The sequence below is a fragment of the Sciurus carolinensis genome, chromosome 9, assembly GCF_902686445.1.
Source record: "Sciurus carolinensis chromosome 9, mSciCar1.2, whole genome shotgun sequence".
NCBI classification, from domain to species: domain Eukaryota; kingdom Metazoa; phylum Chordata; class Mammalia; order Rodentia; family Sciuridae; genus Sciurus; species Sciurus carolinensis.
This window is the reverse complement of record NC_062221.1, coordinates 21,419,702-21,435,921: the sequence shown is the minus strand read 5'-3', so window position 1 is coordinate 21,435,921 and position 16,220 is coordinate 21,419,702. Positions and strand designations below refer to the sequence as shown.

General features: G+C 48.4%; 1 protein-coding gene and 1 non-coding gene across 3 annotated transcripts in view; both read right to left on the bottom strand.

The window, feature by feature from the left end:
* Window positions 1–16,074, bottom strand: part of Ky (kyphoscoliosis peptidase) — a 47,765-nt gene extending 31,691 nt beyond the window's left edge. The window contains exons 1-3 of one of the 2 annotated variants that reach the window (XM_047565284.1): window positions 15,862–16,074; window positions 12,378–12,440; window positions 8,601–8,663 (exon numbers count right to left, since the gene is read on the bottom strand). In XM_047565284.1, the coding sequence (XP_047421240.1) occupies window positions 8,601–8,663; window positions 12,378–12,440; window positions 15,862–15,997 (262 nt within the window). In that variant the 5' untranslated portion in view covers window positions 15,998–16,074. The remainder of the gene's footprint in view (window positions 1–8,600; window positions 8,664–12,377; window positions 12,441–15,861) is intronic. The other variant, XM_047565285.1, reaches the window with a different exon arrangement.
* On the bottom strand, window positions 12,686–12,758 carry Trnav-uac (transfer RNA valine (anticodon UAC)). Its single transcript has one exon. It is a non-coding gene; the product is annotated as a tRNA-Val (tRNA).
* Window positions 16,075–16,220: the final 146 nt, after the last annotated feature.

The window sequence follows — 16,220 nt, the reverse complement described above, 5'->3', positions numbered from 1 at the left end:
TTGGAATAAAAGGAAACTTTCTTAATTTGAAAAAGGGTATCTACAAAATGTACATAGATAACAGCAATGTGAAAATAATATACTTTATTTCTAGTATTATAAACAAGTCGCAAATGTCCACTTTCAGTGTTCCTAATAACTTATACTAGAAATACTACCTACCCAGTGCAATAAGACAAGAAAAATAAATAAAAGCTATAATGCTCTTATTCACAGATGGTATATAAAAAAATTCCAAGTCATCTGGAGGAAAAAGCTCCTAAAATGAATTCAGCAGAATATGTTTAAAATAAAGAATCTCTCTATATAAGTAATAAAAAATTAGAAAATGAATTTAAAAATTACCATTTCCCAAATCTCCAAAATTGTACCACCTAGGTATGAATATAAAACAAACAAACAAACAGCCTCCCCAAACATATGCAGTAATTGTGTACCATAAAATTTTGAATTATGATTAAACATATAAAGAAGACTTAAATTAGTGGGAAGACATATCATGCTTATGAAATGGAAGATTTAATACTGTCAAATTGTTGATTCTCTCTAAATTATCTAAAATTTAATGCAAATCCAAACACCTTAGAGGAATTTTGTAGATATAGACAAGGTGCTTCTATGAGTTATGTAGTAAATCACAGAAACTAGAATAACCAAACCAGTTCTGAAAAATAAAGTCAGAGGATGCCCACTATCTGATTTTAAGATGTGTGAATAAAACTACAGTAATCACGACAGTGTGATTTTGCAAAAGGATAGATAACATAGATCAATGCAGCAGAAAAAAGTCAAGAAAGAGACCCACATAAATATGGCAAATTGATTTTTTATAAAAGTGCAGAGGCAATTAGATTGGAGAAAGGCACAAGAAGAGATACTTACACCAAAAAAAAAAAAAAAAAAAAAAAAAGATTTCAGGTGGAAAATAAGCATATGCAGTCATTAGGAGAAGGCAAATTAAAACCACTGTAAGATATTACATCTATTGGAAGAACAATAGTATAATTTTAAAATATATGCTGACAAGGATGCAGAGAAACTGGATCTTATCTATTGCTGGCGGGTTGTAAAATAGAGCAGCTACTTTGGAAAAACGTTTGACTGTTTCCTATAAAACAAAGCAGGTACTTAGCATACACCCCAACAATTATACTACTGGGCATTTAACTCAGAGAAATGAAAACTCGTGTTCATATAAACACCTGTACATGAATGTGTACGGCAGCTCTAATTATAATCACCTCAAGTCGGAAATGACCTAAATGTCCTTCAGCAAGTGAATTGATACACAATTCCTGACGTATTTCCATTTCAAGTACTTCTACAATGCAAAGGAGCTCTTAGGAGTAATGGGAGGATTAGAGTCTGCACAAGGGAATATTTTTGGGGAAACAGAGCTGTTCTATATCCTGATTATGGTGTTGGTTCCATGAATCTGTACATGTGTTAAAACTCAGAACTACATGCCACAAAAATTCCCTTTTACTGGGTGTGTTAATTTAAAATAAAATAAAAATAACTAACTACATCCCTAGCGATTTAAAAAGAATGAAAAGAAAACAAAATTTGGATGTTACAGAAAGAGACAAGAGAAAGTGAAAATCCTTTTAGACGTAATTTCTACTTTTAAAAATCCAAAAGCAGGATTACAGTCAACATGCTTTTTATGATCCGCTTTCGTCATTTGAGTTTTTACATGTGGGTGAATATGGTCACGTTATCATCTTAAATGGCTGCATAATACTCTGTTTTCTAGATGGCTTGTCATCTATTCAAGCAGTCCCTTCTAGTTGGATATTTTGCTTTTCCCCAAATGTTGGCTATTATAAAAAATGATGTGATGGAGATTCTGATACGAGCATCTTTTAACATTTCAGATCAGTTCCTTTGAATAAATTCTTAAATATGGATGAAAGCGTATGGGGATTTTTAAGGCTTTTATTAGATATCAGCAAACTTTCCCACAAACGATTCCATTGGTTTGCAATGCCACCAACCGTGCAAGAGAAATGCCCCTTTTGCTTATTCTTGCTTTGTTTGCACACTTGGCCACAGTGCTTTGTCCTTCTTTGCAGTGAGAGGTCTTTTTGTTCCACCCCTTAATCTGGGCTGACCCTCTGACTTCGTTGGCCATTTGGCGTGTGGCAGAAGCGATGTTATACAAGTTTTGAACTGAGCCCTTGAGAGGCTTTGCAGCCCTCACTGTCATTCTTGGAATCCTAGCCACAACTGCCACATGGACGTGCCAGGCTGGGTCTGAGAGACCACACGGAGCAGAGCAGGGCAGAGCCTCTCAGGTGAGGCTGAGAAGAGATGGCCTCTTGCCAAGCCACCAGCTGATGACACACAGGCGCAAGCTCCGCCAGGAGCCAGGCTCAGCTGAGAATGACTGACAAGTGGGACGTCCAGTCACCCTGCAGGCTTCAGACCTGGGAAATGCTGTTTTCAGCAGCTGAGCTTTGTGCTGGTGTGTAATGCAAAACTAGATGACTGACATTTGCTTTGACCAATTCTTTAAGCTTTTATGGGTGGACAATGTTACTGCATTGTTTTGTATATTTCTTTAATTTTAAAAGTAGTCCTCTTTTCCTATATCTGTCATTTAAATTCCTATTTTGTGAATTGAGTATTTCCCTATTGATTTATTACTTTTTCCTTATTGATTTTATTAGAGTTCTTTATTTTAATTAACCCTTTGTCTGCTAAGTGTATAGCATTTATTTTCTGCAGAAAAACATGGTTTTCTTGTTGTAGTTATGCAATGCCAGAGGGCAATTCCCAAAACGATTAAAAAAGATACCACATGGCTTCCCCAGGCATTGTTTTGAAGGGATTAACTAACATGTTTTTCTTTTCTTTTCTTTTCTTTTCCTTCCTTTCTTCCTTCCTTTCTTTGGTACAGGTGATTGAACCCAGGGGCGATATACCACTGAACTATATCTCCAGCCCTTTTGATTTTTTATTTTGAGACAGGATCTCACTAAGTTGTTTAGGCCTCACCAAATTATGGAGGATGGCCTCGAACTTGCAATCCTCCTGTCACAGCCTCCCAAGTCCCAGGATTACAGGGATGTACCACTGCACCCACCACTAACATTCATTTTGAAGCGTAGTTTCTAGCACATTCATTGCATCAAAGAATATCAGCTTTGTGATTTGACAATGAAGACATGGAACATTTCAGAGTTGAAGGCATAATTCAGTTCTGGCCATAGGATCAGGTGCCATCACCTTCCCTAGCAAATACTTCCTGTGTGTCCCCCTGGAGACACAGGCAGGGGCCTGTTCTACTTTGCCTGTTCACTCTCTCTACCCCAAACACTCTGAGGTGTTTTTCAAAGTGGGTAACAGGTGGTGAGTGGCTCAAAGATGCCTCTTGCAAGAAGAATCGAGAAACATGCCCACTCTCTCCTCTCTTGCAGGTCACAAACCACAAAGCTGTGAGGAGTCCTGCAACACAAAACTCTATTTGATGCAGGATTATTTTATCAAACAGAAAAAAAAAAAAAAATGCCGGATGGGAATAGTGTCTAAGTTTAGAGGAGCTGTGCAAGCAACTTGTTGCTATGGGGACCAACAACAAACCTCCTCCCCAAACTTCTCAACCTGGCCAGGTACTTCTAACCACTCCTGATCCAGCCATCCAGTCTCTCTGCCAAAGAACAATTGAGCTGAAATACAAAATGCCGTGAAAGCCCTTCCAGGGCTGGCGTGCAGGTACTCTTGACGTCCTGAGCAAGCCCCCGCCCAGAAGCTCCGCCCATCCCCACTTCCAATCCCTTCTCTCTTTCCTGATTTCCCATTTCCTCTTGGCCAGGGGTTGATGGGCAACCTTCTCCCCAGTCCCACTTCCTGACTCTTCTCCAAAGCTGTGCTAATGCTTAACCTGGCCTCAGAGAGCGAAGCTCTGGCCTTCCTGCTGTGCGGGAGTATGAGTCCCGCTTTCGTTCACAGACCCTGAAGGCACTTCCGGTAGGTTTCTCTGGCTCCATGAGTAGCATTCACTAGAGAGCTTTGAGCTTCCTAAAAGCATGAAGTGGAGAGGGTTTGTGGGCTTTGACATTCCTGTATCAAATACAACTTTTAAAGAAAAAAAAAGTTAACTTGATCACTCTGAGAGTCATCATGTGGAATAATATTCACTGTCGGATCTGAGTGCAACTCGATCCCATTTCTTTCATCTTGACTGTTAGCCATCAGATCAGATGTACAGGAGGCCCTTCCTGGGACTTTAGGTGGCCTGTCCTTCCTCTGCTCTACCAGCTGTCACTCAGACAGCATTTCTGAAACTGCAGCTCTGACCATTTTAGTAAAAGCATGTTAGAGATTATTTCCCACTAACCTCACGAGGTGACTCCCAGGTCATTTTCCCAAACCCCCGCTCCCCAGTTCGCCTCCCTTTCCCTACCCTCTCAGAAGCAGAACCGCGCAGGAGCAAACACAAGCAGGCTGTGTGTGCGCTGCCTTGGGCCCGCCTTTCGTCCAGTCAGGATGCTTCTCCTGCCTGCCATCTCCTCCCCAGATCTCTTCAGGTTTCAATCAGGATTTGTGCAAAGGCCTAATTTGCTCGGAATGCCTAATGCAGGGAGGGCAAACAGGTTTCGTGTTGTTCATTAACTCTGACTGATTGGAAGTGGCTGCCTGGAGTGCTGATCAATTAACAAAGACTGCCAGGCACGTGTGTGTGCATGCACGGGAGTGTGTGCGTGAGTGTGCACGCACGCGTGGTAGGCTTGTGTGAGTAGAACTGCTGGATTCCTGTTGGACACTTCGCATCCCTGCCTTAGGTCCCGTTAACTCTCTCTGTAACAGGCCGCCATGCTTACGACCTGGATTATTTGCCTTGGGAATTTTTCCTGTAGTAGCTGAGAGTCAGGAAAACCTTAGTTAAAGCTGTCCTAATTGTAAAAACAACCATAAGCAGACCCTGGCTAGTATTCAACAGAGGCGTGCCAAGGTCCTGCCCAGGAAGGAAGTGCCAGGTCCTGTCAGGAAGAGGTGAGCTGTAACGTCCCAGCATGCTGGGTGGTGACAAGGGACTGTCCAATTCTGTGGAACATCAACGAGCACTGCCCTCAGTAGGTTCTGCCAGGTGCAGCAGGAAGCCCCCTTGAGCTGCTCTGCTTGTGAGAGGACAACCCAGGGTGCCCAGCTCAGGGCTGAGCCTGATTGGGTATCTGCTGGCGTGGGATGAGGGTTCCTCTCACAGTCCCCACAGCCCCCGGCTTCCAGTTGAAACACAGGAATGTTCATGACCGTCTGCAGAATGGAGCTCCACAGGGAAGTCCTGGGTCTGGAAATAAGGCAGCACCCCAAGCACATGCATGGTCAATGAAGGTGCTCCCCTTCAGGCCAGAGAGGGTTTGCCTGGTGCTGAGAGCCGATGATGGGAAGGACAAGAGCCCCAAGAGAACGATGAGTCCTCAAAAATAACCTCCTGGACCTGAAGCCACAGGGCCTCCTAGAAATTATTCTTCTGTCATCCAACTGTACATGGGTCACAGATCCATCTTCTGAAGACTGTCTGTATGAAGACCTAAGAGTTCATGAGTTTTCTGTCACCTGGTACATGAAGTCTCTTATTGAAAAAGCTGAGGAGGAGGAGGGGAAAATGCTGGACCATTCTGAAGAGTCAGCTCTGAATGAAATCTTGGGTTTCTTGTTGGGACTGGGATGGAGGTCCTGTATTCAAGTTGGCCACCAGATTGGTCCCTGTCCTTCATGGAGACTCTGGGAATGTTCAGGTATGGTTTAGCTCCTCCATCTGGCATTGCTAGTTGTATTACTTCAAGGAAGTTATTCAAGTTTCTGAGAACCTCATTTTCCCCATCTGTAAAATGGGGGTGATAACCCCACTCCTCAGAATGTAGTTGTGGGGATTAAATGAGGTGAGTCATAAAAGTTGCTCAACTCCATGTCTGGCACATACTAAGTCACTGTTATTACGGATAGAGCTTCTGGTAGTCCAGAGAACAGAGCTTAAGTTCAAGTCTCAATGGACAAGGAGAAAGTAACATGTGAAATAATGATTGGAGTAAGTCCTCATTTTCTAATGCGATAGATGCTGCCAGCAACCTCAACAGGGCCAGGTCTGAACTCTTCCTATTTTTTCTTGAACCTGCCCCTCCTGCATCTCCTCTCCCTCAGTCCTTCCCACTGCTAAGGTCCTGGTCTTTGACTCACACCTGGGATCCAGACCACAGGAAAAGCTTGCTGGAGGATCACGCTTCCCGGGGGTCTTCTTGCTTCTAACCTTGGCCCCTTCAGTTGATTTTCCACACATCGGAGGCTGTTATGTCCCAAACTATTCGAGAGTTTCTATACTGGCACTCAGATTAGAAACCAGCTTGCTGAAGTAGCCTCTAGGTCCTCTCTGACTCATCTCCTCCTTCCCTCCCCTGAGCACACCCCTCTCTCCTTCCAACCACAGCCACCTGCTCCCTGGAGCGCCAGACACGTGCCCCGGCCTGGGGCCTCTGTACCCCATCGCTCCCTCTACCGAAAGGTCTTCCCCAGATGCCCTTATGGCTTTGCTCCCTCCCCTCCTTCCTGGCTCAAATGTCACCTTCTCAGTGAAGCTTTCTCACCTACTCTATTTTAAACGATCCCTCATGATAGGATGAATTATGGCCTTTAAAATATCCAGGCCAGGATCTCTGGAACCTGTGAAAGTTGCCTTCTATGGCAAGGGGAACTCTGCAGATACAACTGAGCACAGGCTCTGGGGGTAGAGACATTATCCTGGCTGCAACTGGGCCCTAAATAAAACCACATATATCCTTATAAGAAGGAGACAGGGAGACTTGACTGCTCATGGGGAGAGGGCAGGTGATAACGGAAGAAGAGACTGGAATAATAACCACAAGTCAAGGAGAGTCAGCAGCTGCAGGAGCCAAAGGAGGCAAGGTATGGCTTCCTCCCCAGAACCTCCAAAAGAAACCAGCCCTGGGACACTGTGACTTCACCAGGGCAGCTGATTTCAGATCCAGCCTCCAGAAGTGTAAGAGAATAGTTTTGAATGGTCGAAGCCACCAAGTCGATGGAAATTTGCTATAGCAAATGCAGGATTCTGATCCATGACCCTGTGCGTCCCCATCACCCTTCCTGTGGTTTCTGCTTCGGCCTCCACTGCCTCACTGTTTTCCTTGTTGGGATCTTTCTTCTCCTCTCACAAGATGTCAGCTGCACAAGACTGGAAGTCTGTCTACTTGGCTAAGTGAGACCAGTGGCTGACTAGTCCACTCTCTCTCTAGTAAGGTATCTCAAGAGCCACATGCTGTTAAGTTTATTTCGGAGAAGCAGCAGGGCCTGGGCTTGTCCATATGGTGGTCAGGGCAGGTGGTAGGTCTTGGTGGACCTGCAAACTGGGCTCTAGGGTCTCTCCTGGGCTGCATTCCCAGGAATTCTAGTCTAAAATGCAGAAGGCAAAGACAGCTGGCTCTCTCATGCTGGTGACCCGAGTCAACTGGCCCTTCCTCACTGCCTGCCAGGGCCTTTCTGTGAAGATGTTGAGTAGGCCCACATTTCACAGAGCAATTCCTGAGAGGTTCTGAGTCCCCTTGAATCTCCAAGGCCTCTTGCTTCAGGAGGGAGGGGGTGCTACTGTCCCCTGGATGCCACCAGATAATTTCCTGGCAGGTAGGATCTCAGTGCCGTGGTGACAAACTCTTTGGGCTGAGCCTTTGAGAACCCTCAGATACCAGGCCCTGAGACTCTAGTGAAGAGCAGTTGATGATGGTGGGTGTGGGGGTCTCTAGTCAGTCCTCACCTCTAGCTGTGGCCTCCTGTCTCTATTATGTCATGTTCCCACATTCAGTTAATTGCAGAATCAGCCTGGTAATACCATTGCTTGCCATTCCTGTGCCCCTATGAGCCTGCCCTGGAAAAGTGAGGATTCTCAAGGAAGGGCCCTATCACTCCATCTTGGTGCTGGAAACTTGGCACTAGGTGGAAAGTTCTTGGCAGGCTCGGTTTCAGGAGAAGCCAAGGAGCCACTATGATTTAGGACAAGGAAGGGCTTGGACACCGTCAGCCAGTAGGGGGAGACCAGTTTCCAGGGGAGCTGCAGAAGCTGAGCAGGTTAACAGTTGAGACATTAGGGGTAAAGGACAAGGGATCAAAGTGCCGCCTCTGATTCCTGCTGGCCATGTGATGTTGGATACATGGCAGCCTTTCCAAGCCTCCGTTTACTGATCTGTAAAATGAGGACACGGAGAGCACCTATCAAATAGAATTGCTGAGAAGCTTAATGTACATGAGAATAAAGGTGTAAATGGCTTGGCGGAGTGCCTGGCACAGGGCTGGCACTCAATAAAAGCTAGCTACAGGGATGGCAATGATGGTGGTGGTGATGATGATGGGGCTTGGTGGCACAAGAACTTTATTTTTTGATCTTAGGTGAAGGGCAGACTCAGACCATGTCACCTCCCAGGGCTTCCTCTGGGATGCAAGGAGAGGACCAGGATGTTCAACCTCCACGCCAGCAGAGAGGAGCTGTTCTCCAAGGTCTGAGCTCCACATCCGGGTCTGTCTCCGGCTGGGCGAGCAGAACTGGGTGCAGAGACGCAGGAGAGGTCATCGCTAGAGAGCGAGTCACTTACCTTGGTTGTCGTAGGAAGTGATGACCTGGGGCTGCTGAGGGTGCTGTTTCTCTGCCAGGTTTCCTATTTAAGGAAGACAGAGAGGCCTGAAGTGACCACTGGGACCAGAGTGGAATTTTCCCTGGGCAGAGCAGGGAGTTGTATGCATCTGCAGGAAAGGCAGGCTTGGGGACTGAGCACATCCACAGGCCTGACCCATTCACGTGCACACCCTGTGGACCTCCCCCATGAAAAAGCAGTGACGCACGGGAATACGGAGACCAATGCCTGTGTGCACATGCCCCTTCCACCTGCCAGCAGGAGCCCTTGCACGCTGGGGCTTCCAGGAGCAAGCCGGAGATACCTCGAAAGTTGTGGAGTCACAACACCTAACTGGTGTCACCCAGCACTCTCCCACGCATAGGGCCCTCATCTGACTTCCACACATGGCAAGTTCTGACTTGGGACTTGAGCACCAAGTTTCGCAAATCTTAGCTTAGCTTCCCACCTCCCTGTGAGAAGAACAAGGGGCAGCTGCCTCCTACGCCAGCCTTGGAGCTGGGACAATGTGCAGTTTGGTTCAATTTCACAAACCTCACAGGACAGGTCCTGTCTGCACTCCATGGATATTTCTGTCCTTTGAATACCAACTTGTCCTCAGAACTAGCAGGATCAGGCTGCTACAGAGAGGTGCCCAGTCCCTGCCATAGGCCAACAAAGGGGAGTTCGTAGGCTTCCCTGCTCCTCCCACAGGAAGCATGACCTCTCCCTCATCCCTGTGCACAGTGGCTGCTGTGGCTGTGCCTTGGTCTTACTAAAGCTGCCCTTAAACCTCTGCTTCAGGGGGCAGGAGGAGGGGCTGGGGAAGGGGCAGACCATGGCAGTAGGAGTTTCCACCACTACCATCCTGTGCTGCCATCTTCTTCCTCTGGCCTCCGGCTGGCTTGCCACTGAGAATGACCATTGGAACTAGTGCCTCAGCCTGGGAACCAGTTTGCTGCTGGGTTGCTGAGCGGAACAGATTCCATTCAGATGACTCCTTTTGTGCAGTCAACCAAATGGGTCACTCAGGTGCTTCCCATGCCTGATCCCAAGCAGAGGCCAGCTGAGGTGGATGGGGAGGGGCACTGAGCTGGGCTGGACCTGTGATCCACCTGGCAGGGCCTTGCCTGGGACAAGTCTGACTGCTTCAGTCTTCTCTGGTGAACAAGCCCAGCCAGGCCCTGAGGTCCCTGAGGCTCCTGAGGCCCCCAGGCCACGGTTAGTTAGCTGTGGCTACACTGCATGTGCCAATGCAGGGTGATATAGCATGTTGGGTTGGAGCCTCAGGCCAGACCCAGGCAGGACAAGGAGGCTGCCTCTTGTGGGCACAGCTGGCTGCACGTCCAGGAGGAAACAGGATCCGGGAAGGGAATCCTCAAGGAGGGTGATTGGCTGGCATAGCTTCTGTGGGGTATTTATAGTCAGGGCTGTATGACTGGTTTCCCTCTAGCTGTAGGGCATTGGATACCATGCTGCTAGGCAGACTTTGGCCAGGACCAAGGAAAGCAGCCAATCACAGCAGGGGAAACCCGTTGCTGGGCAAGCTATGGGCGGCAGTGTGGCCCAGTGCCAACACCTGCTGCTTCTAAAAGTTTGGAGCTCTCCAGGGGCCCCTTCCCACCCTTGCCAACACGAAGGTCCAAGGAGTGTATAGGGCAGCAACAGGGGGAAAAATGTGCCCTTCTGGATCAACGCCAAATTCAGCTACATTTGTGCACACTCCACCAGCACAGGCCATCAGCTGCTTCCTTCTGAGGTGAAAGTCATCCAGTGCCAGGGCTGGGCAGGCTGCTGGTCATCAGGAATGGGTGCCTTGGGCACCACCAAGGCAGATATGAGAAAAGTTAAGCTTCAATATCTGAAGCCCAGATCTTAGCATCAGAAAACACAGAAAGAAGCTATAATTTTAATTTTTGCATAAATGCAAACATGCCATTTGAAAACTAAGTAAAAATTTACTCTGAATTACATGTATCAATGGAGTGGTAGAACCATCTTCTTTTCTGGAACCAGGATTCTGTCAAGTCTCTTTCCAGCTCTGCATTTACTTCAAACTCTCAGCTCTCAAGGTGGTTTTGCAAGAACTATTTTAATCATCCTGTTTATGAACTAAGACCCACTTCATGTCTTTTACAAGAGTCTTCTAATAGTCTTGAAAGAGTTACTACATTGTTTCCCATTTTCCACTAACTTTCCCCCAAATCAGGTCCCTGGAAGAAGGTAAAATATAGCACGAGTTCAGTGTATTCCAATTCCTGAGATGCCCTAAGATGACTGTCAGACAGCTCCGGCAAGGTCAGAGAGAACTGCAGTCAAGGAGGATGCTGTGTCTCTTTGCACCCACCTGCGACTTCCTTTGCCCACTCACAGGTGGGCCTAGTATGCATGCCCCGCAGGCCATTTCTGCGGCTGACAGGTTTCTGGAGGTCTGGTTCTTATTATAATTCTCACTAGCCCACAGTATAGTTTCACTAGCTATGGTGTCTGCTAGAGCTAAAGCTGGCTTGTTTACTGTCTGATGGTCCCAGTAGCAAAGTAGAGAAAGCCTTTGCACCCATGCATGCCCAAGAAGCCAGTACACAGAGGGGTGGTCTCCCTGGTGAGAGACTGGGCATGTCCTGAGGATGACTCCTACCCATGAGTTTGTCAGGGGAAACAGGAAGACACTTCACTGCCATGATTTTGAGACTCTACTGCAATGAATGTTATTAGGATTAGAATTTTAATGTAGTCCTACAAAGACAGGGGTTCTTGACTGCCTTGTTCACTGTTTCTTCTCTAACATTTAAAACTGTGCCTGACACTAAAGGCAACTGTGGAGAGAATGAATGAGTAAATGAATTTGCTTTTGAAATGCCAGCCTTCTCTTTTGTTACTGTAAGAAGGATAATGGAGCACATGAACATGGGTTTATTCCATTGCAGTGCCATTTGCCCATTCGGGAAGGATCAAGGAGAGTGGTTCCTTCAACTGGCAACTGATAAGCCAGTCATCAGATTCCAGGGCTCACACAGCTGGGGTCTGATGGAGTTCCATAATGGGGCTCTGGGAGTGCAGGTCTGCTTCCTATAAGAATTCTCATCACATGTACTGCCACTGATGTTTGTCCCTGAAGGCTGGGATTATGAATCTCTGATGGGAAAAGAATAGGGCTCATTATAACCAGCCCATCCATACCATTTCCAGAGGGATGCTGGGCTCTCAGGGAGGAGAGATGACTAGTACCAGGGAGAGAGGTTTTGGAAACTGACTTCTTATTGTATACTGGGCCCCAGGCCAGAAGGCCGGCAGGGAGCTACAAACAGAACCCTTGACCGGTGCCTCCCCAGGCATCAATGGCCCAAGGTAGGACACTATCCCTTCTGCTCAGAAAAAAAAAAAAAAAATTCTTCAAAAGATGGCTTGCCTTTGTAACATGAGCAGACCTGCCTTTTGTGGAAACATGCTCAAACCTTACCACCCCAAGTGGAGCCAAGTCTTCCTATTGCTTAGCCAGCAAACAAGTGGGCACTCAAGTTCATGGCCTTGCTCCCCAGCTACAGCCTTCAGGAGAGCAGAGGCCCTGGTGCCAGGGAAAACTTTCCAGGTTCACAGTGGCCCTAGAGGCCTGGCTGAGTCACAAGCAGCCACTCTTTGCTCAGTGGTTAGATGTCTAGGGCCAGTCTTCAACTGAATTAAACCCAACCCTTCCAGTTATTTTTCAACGTATTAGATTATAGAGATTGCAAAGAAAACAGAAAGAAAAAGAGAATTTACCATAAAGGTCATTTCCTTCTAATTTCTGCCATTTCCGGATTCCGTTTCCAACACCTTGGAATCCTGTGAAATAACAAGGACTGGAGTGAGGTTCTCCACAGAGGGAGGCCCAGGCAAGCGGGCATGCGCCAGTTACAGACTTATCTGAGTTAAAGCGGGGCTGGTGGACGTTGACTCTTTTGGGGACATGAAGGCAACCCTCAAAATTTAAAACATTTAAAAAAACGTTAAAATAGAAATTCTCACTGGTGGTGGGGCTGATTGTTAGAATAATCTAAGGAACACTTTTTTTTTTTTTTTTTTTTTTTTGGCAGTACTGGGGATCGAACCCAGGGCCTCGTGCTTGTAAGGCAAGCACTCTACCAACTGAGCTATCTCCCCAGCGCTCTAGGGAACATTTTTGCAGTGCAGAGACCCGTTTTTCTACTCCAACATCTCTACCGTGTAAACATGAAAGCACTGCTTTTGAAGACATTTTTCTATCCATGTCGCCTATGTGTAGAGTCTTGATGTGGGGGAGGAGAGGGTGGGCATGCCTATCTCTATGGGAATGGAAAGTGACAGTGGCCTGCTCTCTCAGCCTCTCTTGCAGCTGGAGCATGGACCTGTGTGGCCCAGGCTCAGTCAGTCAGATGCACCTGAGTCGGACTCTGGTGCTGATGCAATGGGGAAGGGAAGGAAGATTTTCTCTGGCAGCAGCTGGAAGTGGAGGCTGCAAGGTCAAGCTCCTGGCACAGAACTGCCACATGTTCTGGCAGTGGGAAGCTCCTGCAATAAAAGTGAGTTCCTGGCAAGCAAGGAAAGTCCAGTGCGCCTTGGTGGCTGCAGAGGTTCCCTCAGCAGACCAGCTCTGTAGCACACTTTTTTTCTTTTTTGGGTGTTGGGGATCGAACCCAGGGCCTTGTGCTTACAAGGCAAGCACTCTACCGACTGAGCTATCTCCCCAGCCCCTCTGTAGCACACTTGATGGCACTGTCCCTGGAAACTTGGCCTCCAATCTAGTTCTCCAAACTTGCAACCACTCAGAAGTCCCCAATTCCTCCTTAGCCCCCTTCTTTTATTGTGAAGCCCTCCGAATACCACTTGGAGCTCTACTGATGTACTAATGGAATGGAATGCACGAGTCACATAAACTTCTGGGATAAGATCTAGACTTAAAGCTCTTCCAGACTTGACACAAGCAGCTACAGGCTTCCACCTCCACTGCTGCAGGAATATATGAGCTCTCCCTGCCAAAGCATGCTTTGCGAGGAGTTCTGCTCTAAGGGAGTAACTGGGAAGATGCTAGAGCCAGAGACCAAAGGAGAGAGAGCATTCATTGGCTTTGCTGCCCAAATCCCTGGTGACTTGCCTATGAACTCTCCTGACCTTCTGGCCCCTCTGACTCCTTTCTGTCACAAGGCCACACAGTGTCTGAATTGTGGTAGTATCTGAGCTTCACTCTTCTGACATGGGGCTCAGGCACTTATTTGCGGAGGTGAGGAAGAGCCATTTCCCAGTGGGAGAACTGTCATGCAGAGGGGACACCTGGAAGTGGCAGGTGTTTGTTTGGGATCTTGTGTAACCATAAGGGGCCTTAGATAAACTAGGTTTGCTCGGTGTTTTCCTCCCTTGGGGCTGACTCTCAAGGAGTGGGCCTGCAAACTGCCTGGGGTCTCCTGAGTATCACTGCCCAGCAGGAATGGGAGGCTTGCTCTTTCCTTTTTCTCTAGAGTAAAACTATCTGGTTGTGAATGAGTGACAGTTTTCTCCACCATCATAGCATCTTTGAGAAATCTTCATTGGGAAAATAAGGACTAGGGCTGTAGCTCAGTGGGAGAGCACTTGTCTAGCACACGTGAGGTACTGGGTTCGATCCTCAGCACCACATTAAAAAAAGTGAATAAAATAAAGGCATTGTGTCTGTCGACAACTAAAATGTGTGTGTGTGTGTGTGTGTGTGTGTGTGTGTATCGACTTCTATCAAGTAGGGGCACTTTCCACCCTGAGTCATGGTCATGAGTGCAAAGTGTGTTGGTCAGGAGTCGTGGGAGTCTGTGCTATATGCCAGGTACCTCTCAGGGAAGTGTCCGTGCCTGGCATTTCCTGCTTCTTTGTGTTCTTTGCCCTGTCTGGTGTCAGAGTCTTTAGGACAGACATGATCAAAGGGGTGAAGAGGTGGGGACTCCTGGGGTGATCTGGACCTGCCCCCCACCCCCCGGCACACACTGGGGGAGGTCTGGATTGCAGGGCATGTGGTAGGAGCAGTCTCCTGTCTTCCATGAAGCTGATGACCTCTGCTGATTTCCTTCTTAAAAATACCCTGCGGGTCATTTATTTCCCTTTCTCCCAGGAGCGACTCTGAGAACTAGAAAACCAACTAACTTATACAACTCCCAGTCCCCATATCCCGCCCCAAACTGGAGCACCTGTGGATGTTCTCAGCCCTCCAGGGTCTATTTCTTTTTCTGGCCTTCTCCTCAAGCCCTCTCCAGCCTGTGCAGCTGGTGGATCAAGGCCATTTACGAGATTGTTGCTTTAGTGGGGCAGGTGGCAGGTGGATGGTCAACGTGCATGGGGATCTGGGGGTAGAAGAGCCAGGAGCAGCAGGCTCCAAGGAGCTCCAGAACTGGAGGGGAAGTGGGAGGGGAGGCAGAAGTCATTTCCTCATAAGGGCTGTCAGACATCACTCCTAAAGACCTGGTGCACTGTCAGCCCTGTGCACCCTTATACCAGCCTGGAAGACCCAGGACCCTTAGGTCTCCAGGCTTTTCAGGGCCTTATTTAACCTCCATTATTAACAATTTATACCTATTCACATTGCATATGGAAAGTTGAGGCCAGGGTCCTGCTTTCCGCAATTGCTCTATAACCAGTTACTTTATTTTACCAGTTTTCACTTCCCCAGAAAGTCTGCAGGACAAGTCAAACAGATGGTTAAGTTCAAGGGAGACAGCAAACCCATCTCACCCACGCCTGTGCTCTCTCTATCCCTTTCATGCCATCTATCTTTAGGAGGCTAGGAGAGAGGCCGAAGAAAAGAAAAACTGAAGCTAGAAGTCGTGCAAGGCCACCAGGGAGCTCCTCGTCTCAAAATCTGACTCAGTACTCGGTTCCCCCTGGGTCCCTCGTGCCCTGCAAGCGTGCTACCTGGGGAAGCAGGCCTCTGATACACATGAGTCAGCCTGAGGCTCTGGCCCCCTTCCTCCAGGGCATCTTCCAACCCTGATCTGAACCCTTTAGGAAGTGGCTGGGAGGAAACAGGCTCTTGGGTGACAGAAGCACCCAGAGGCCTGCACTGGGAATCAAGCTGGGGCAACCACCCCGCTGCGCGTTGCCACGGGACGCTGGTGCTATGGCGCGGAGGCACAGGCAGCTGTGGGGGAGAGGACCGGGCTTGCTGACTTCTTTCGGGAGCACACGAGACTCTCCTCGGCGGGAGGACCCTGGGGCGTGGAGGCCGAGGTGCCAAAGGGCCAAGGGACCCGGGCCGGGCGCGCATTACCTCCTCGGCGCTGCAGCAGCGCGCCCGGGTCCGCCTGCGGGTCCATGTGCGCGCCCTGCGCCGCGCGCCGCTTTTCCGAGTGCACGATCAGCAGCATGTCGATGGACACGGCGTTGCTGTCCTTCTTCAGCTCCATGGTGCCACCTCCCTCCCGGCCGGCGCGCCGCGGCTGCTCGCGAGGCTGCCTGCGCTGCAAATGGCCCCGTGCGCACCGCTGCCTGGCGCGGGAGAGGACAGGGCGCGGGAGAGGGCGCTGCCCCGCCGCCAGTGCCGCTGGGCGCCGCGTTTCGCTGACTCTGCCAAACACGCTATTAGGACCCGCCCTGGAGGGCGCTATCCTAATGAAGTGGCTCTAAGTC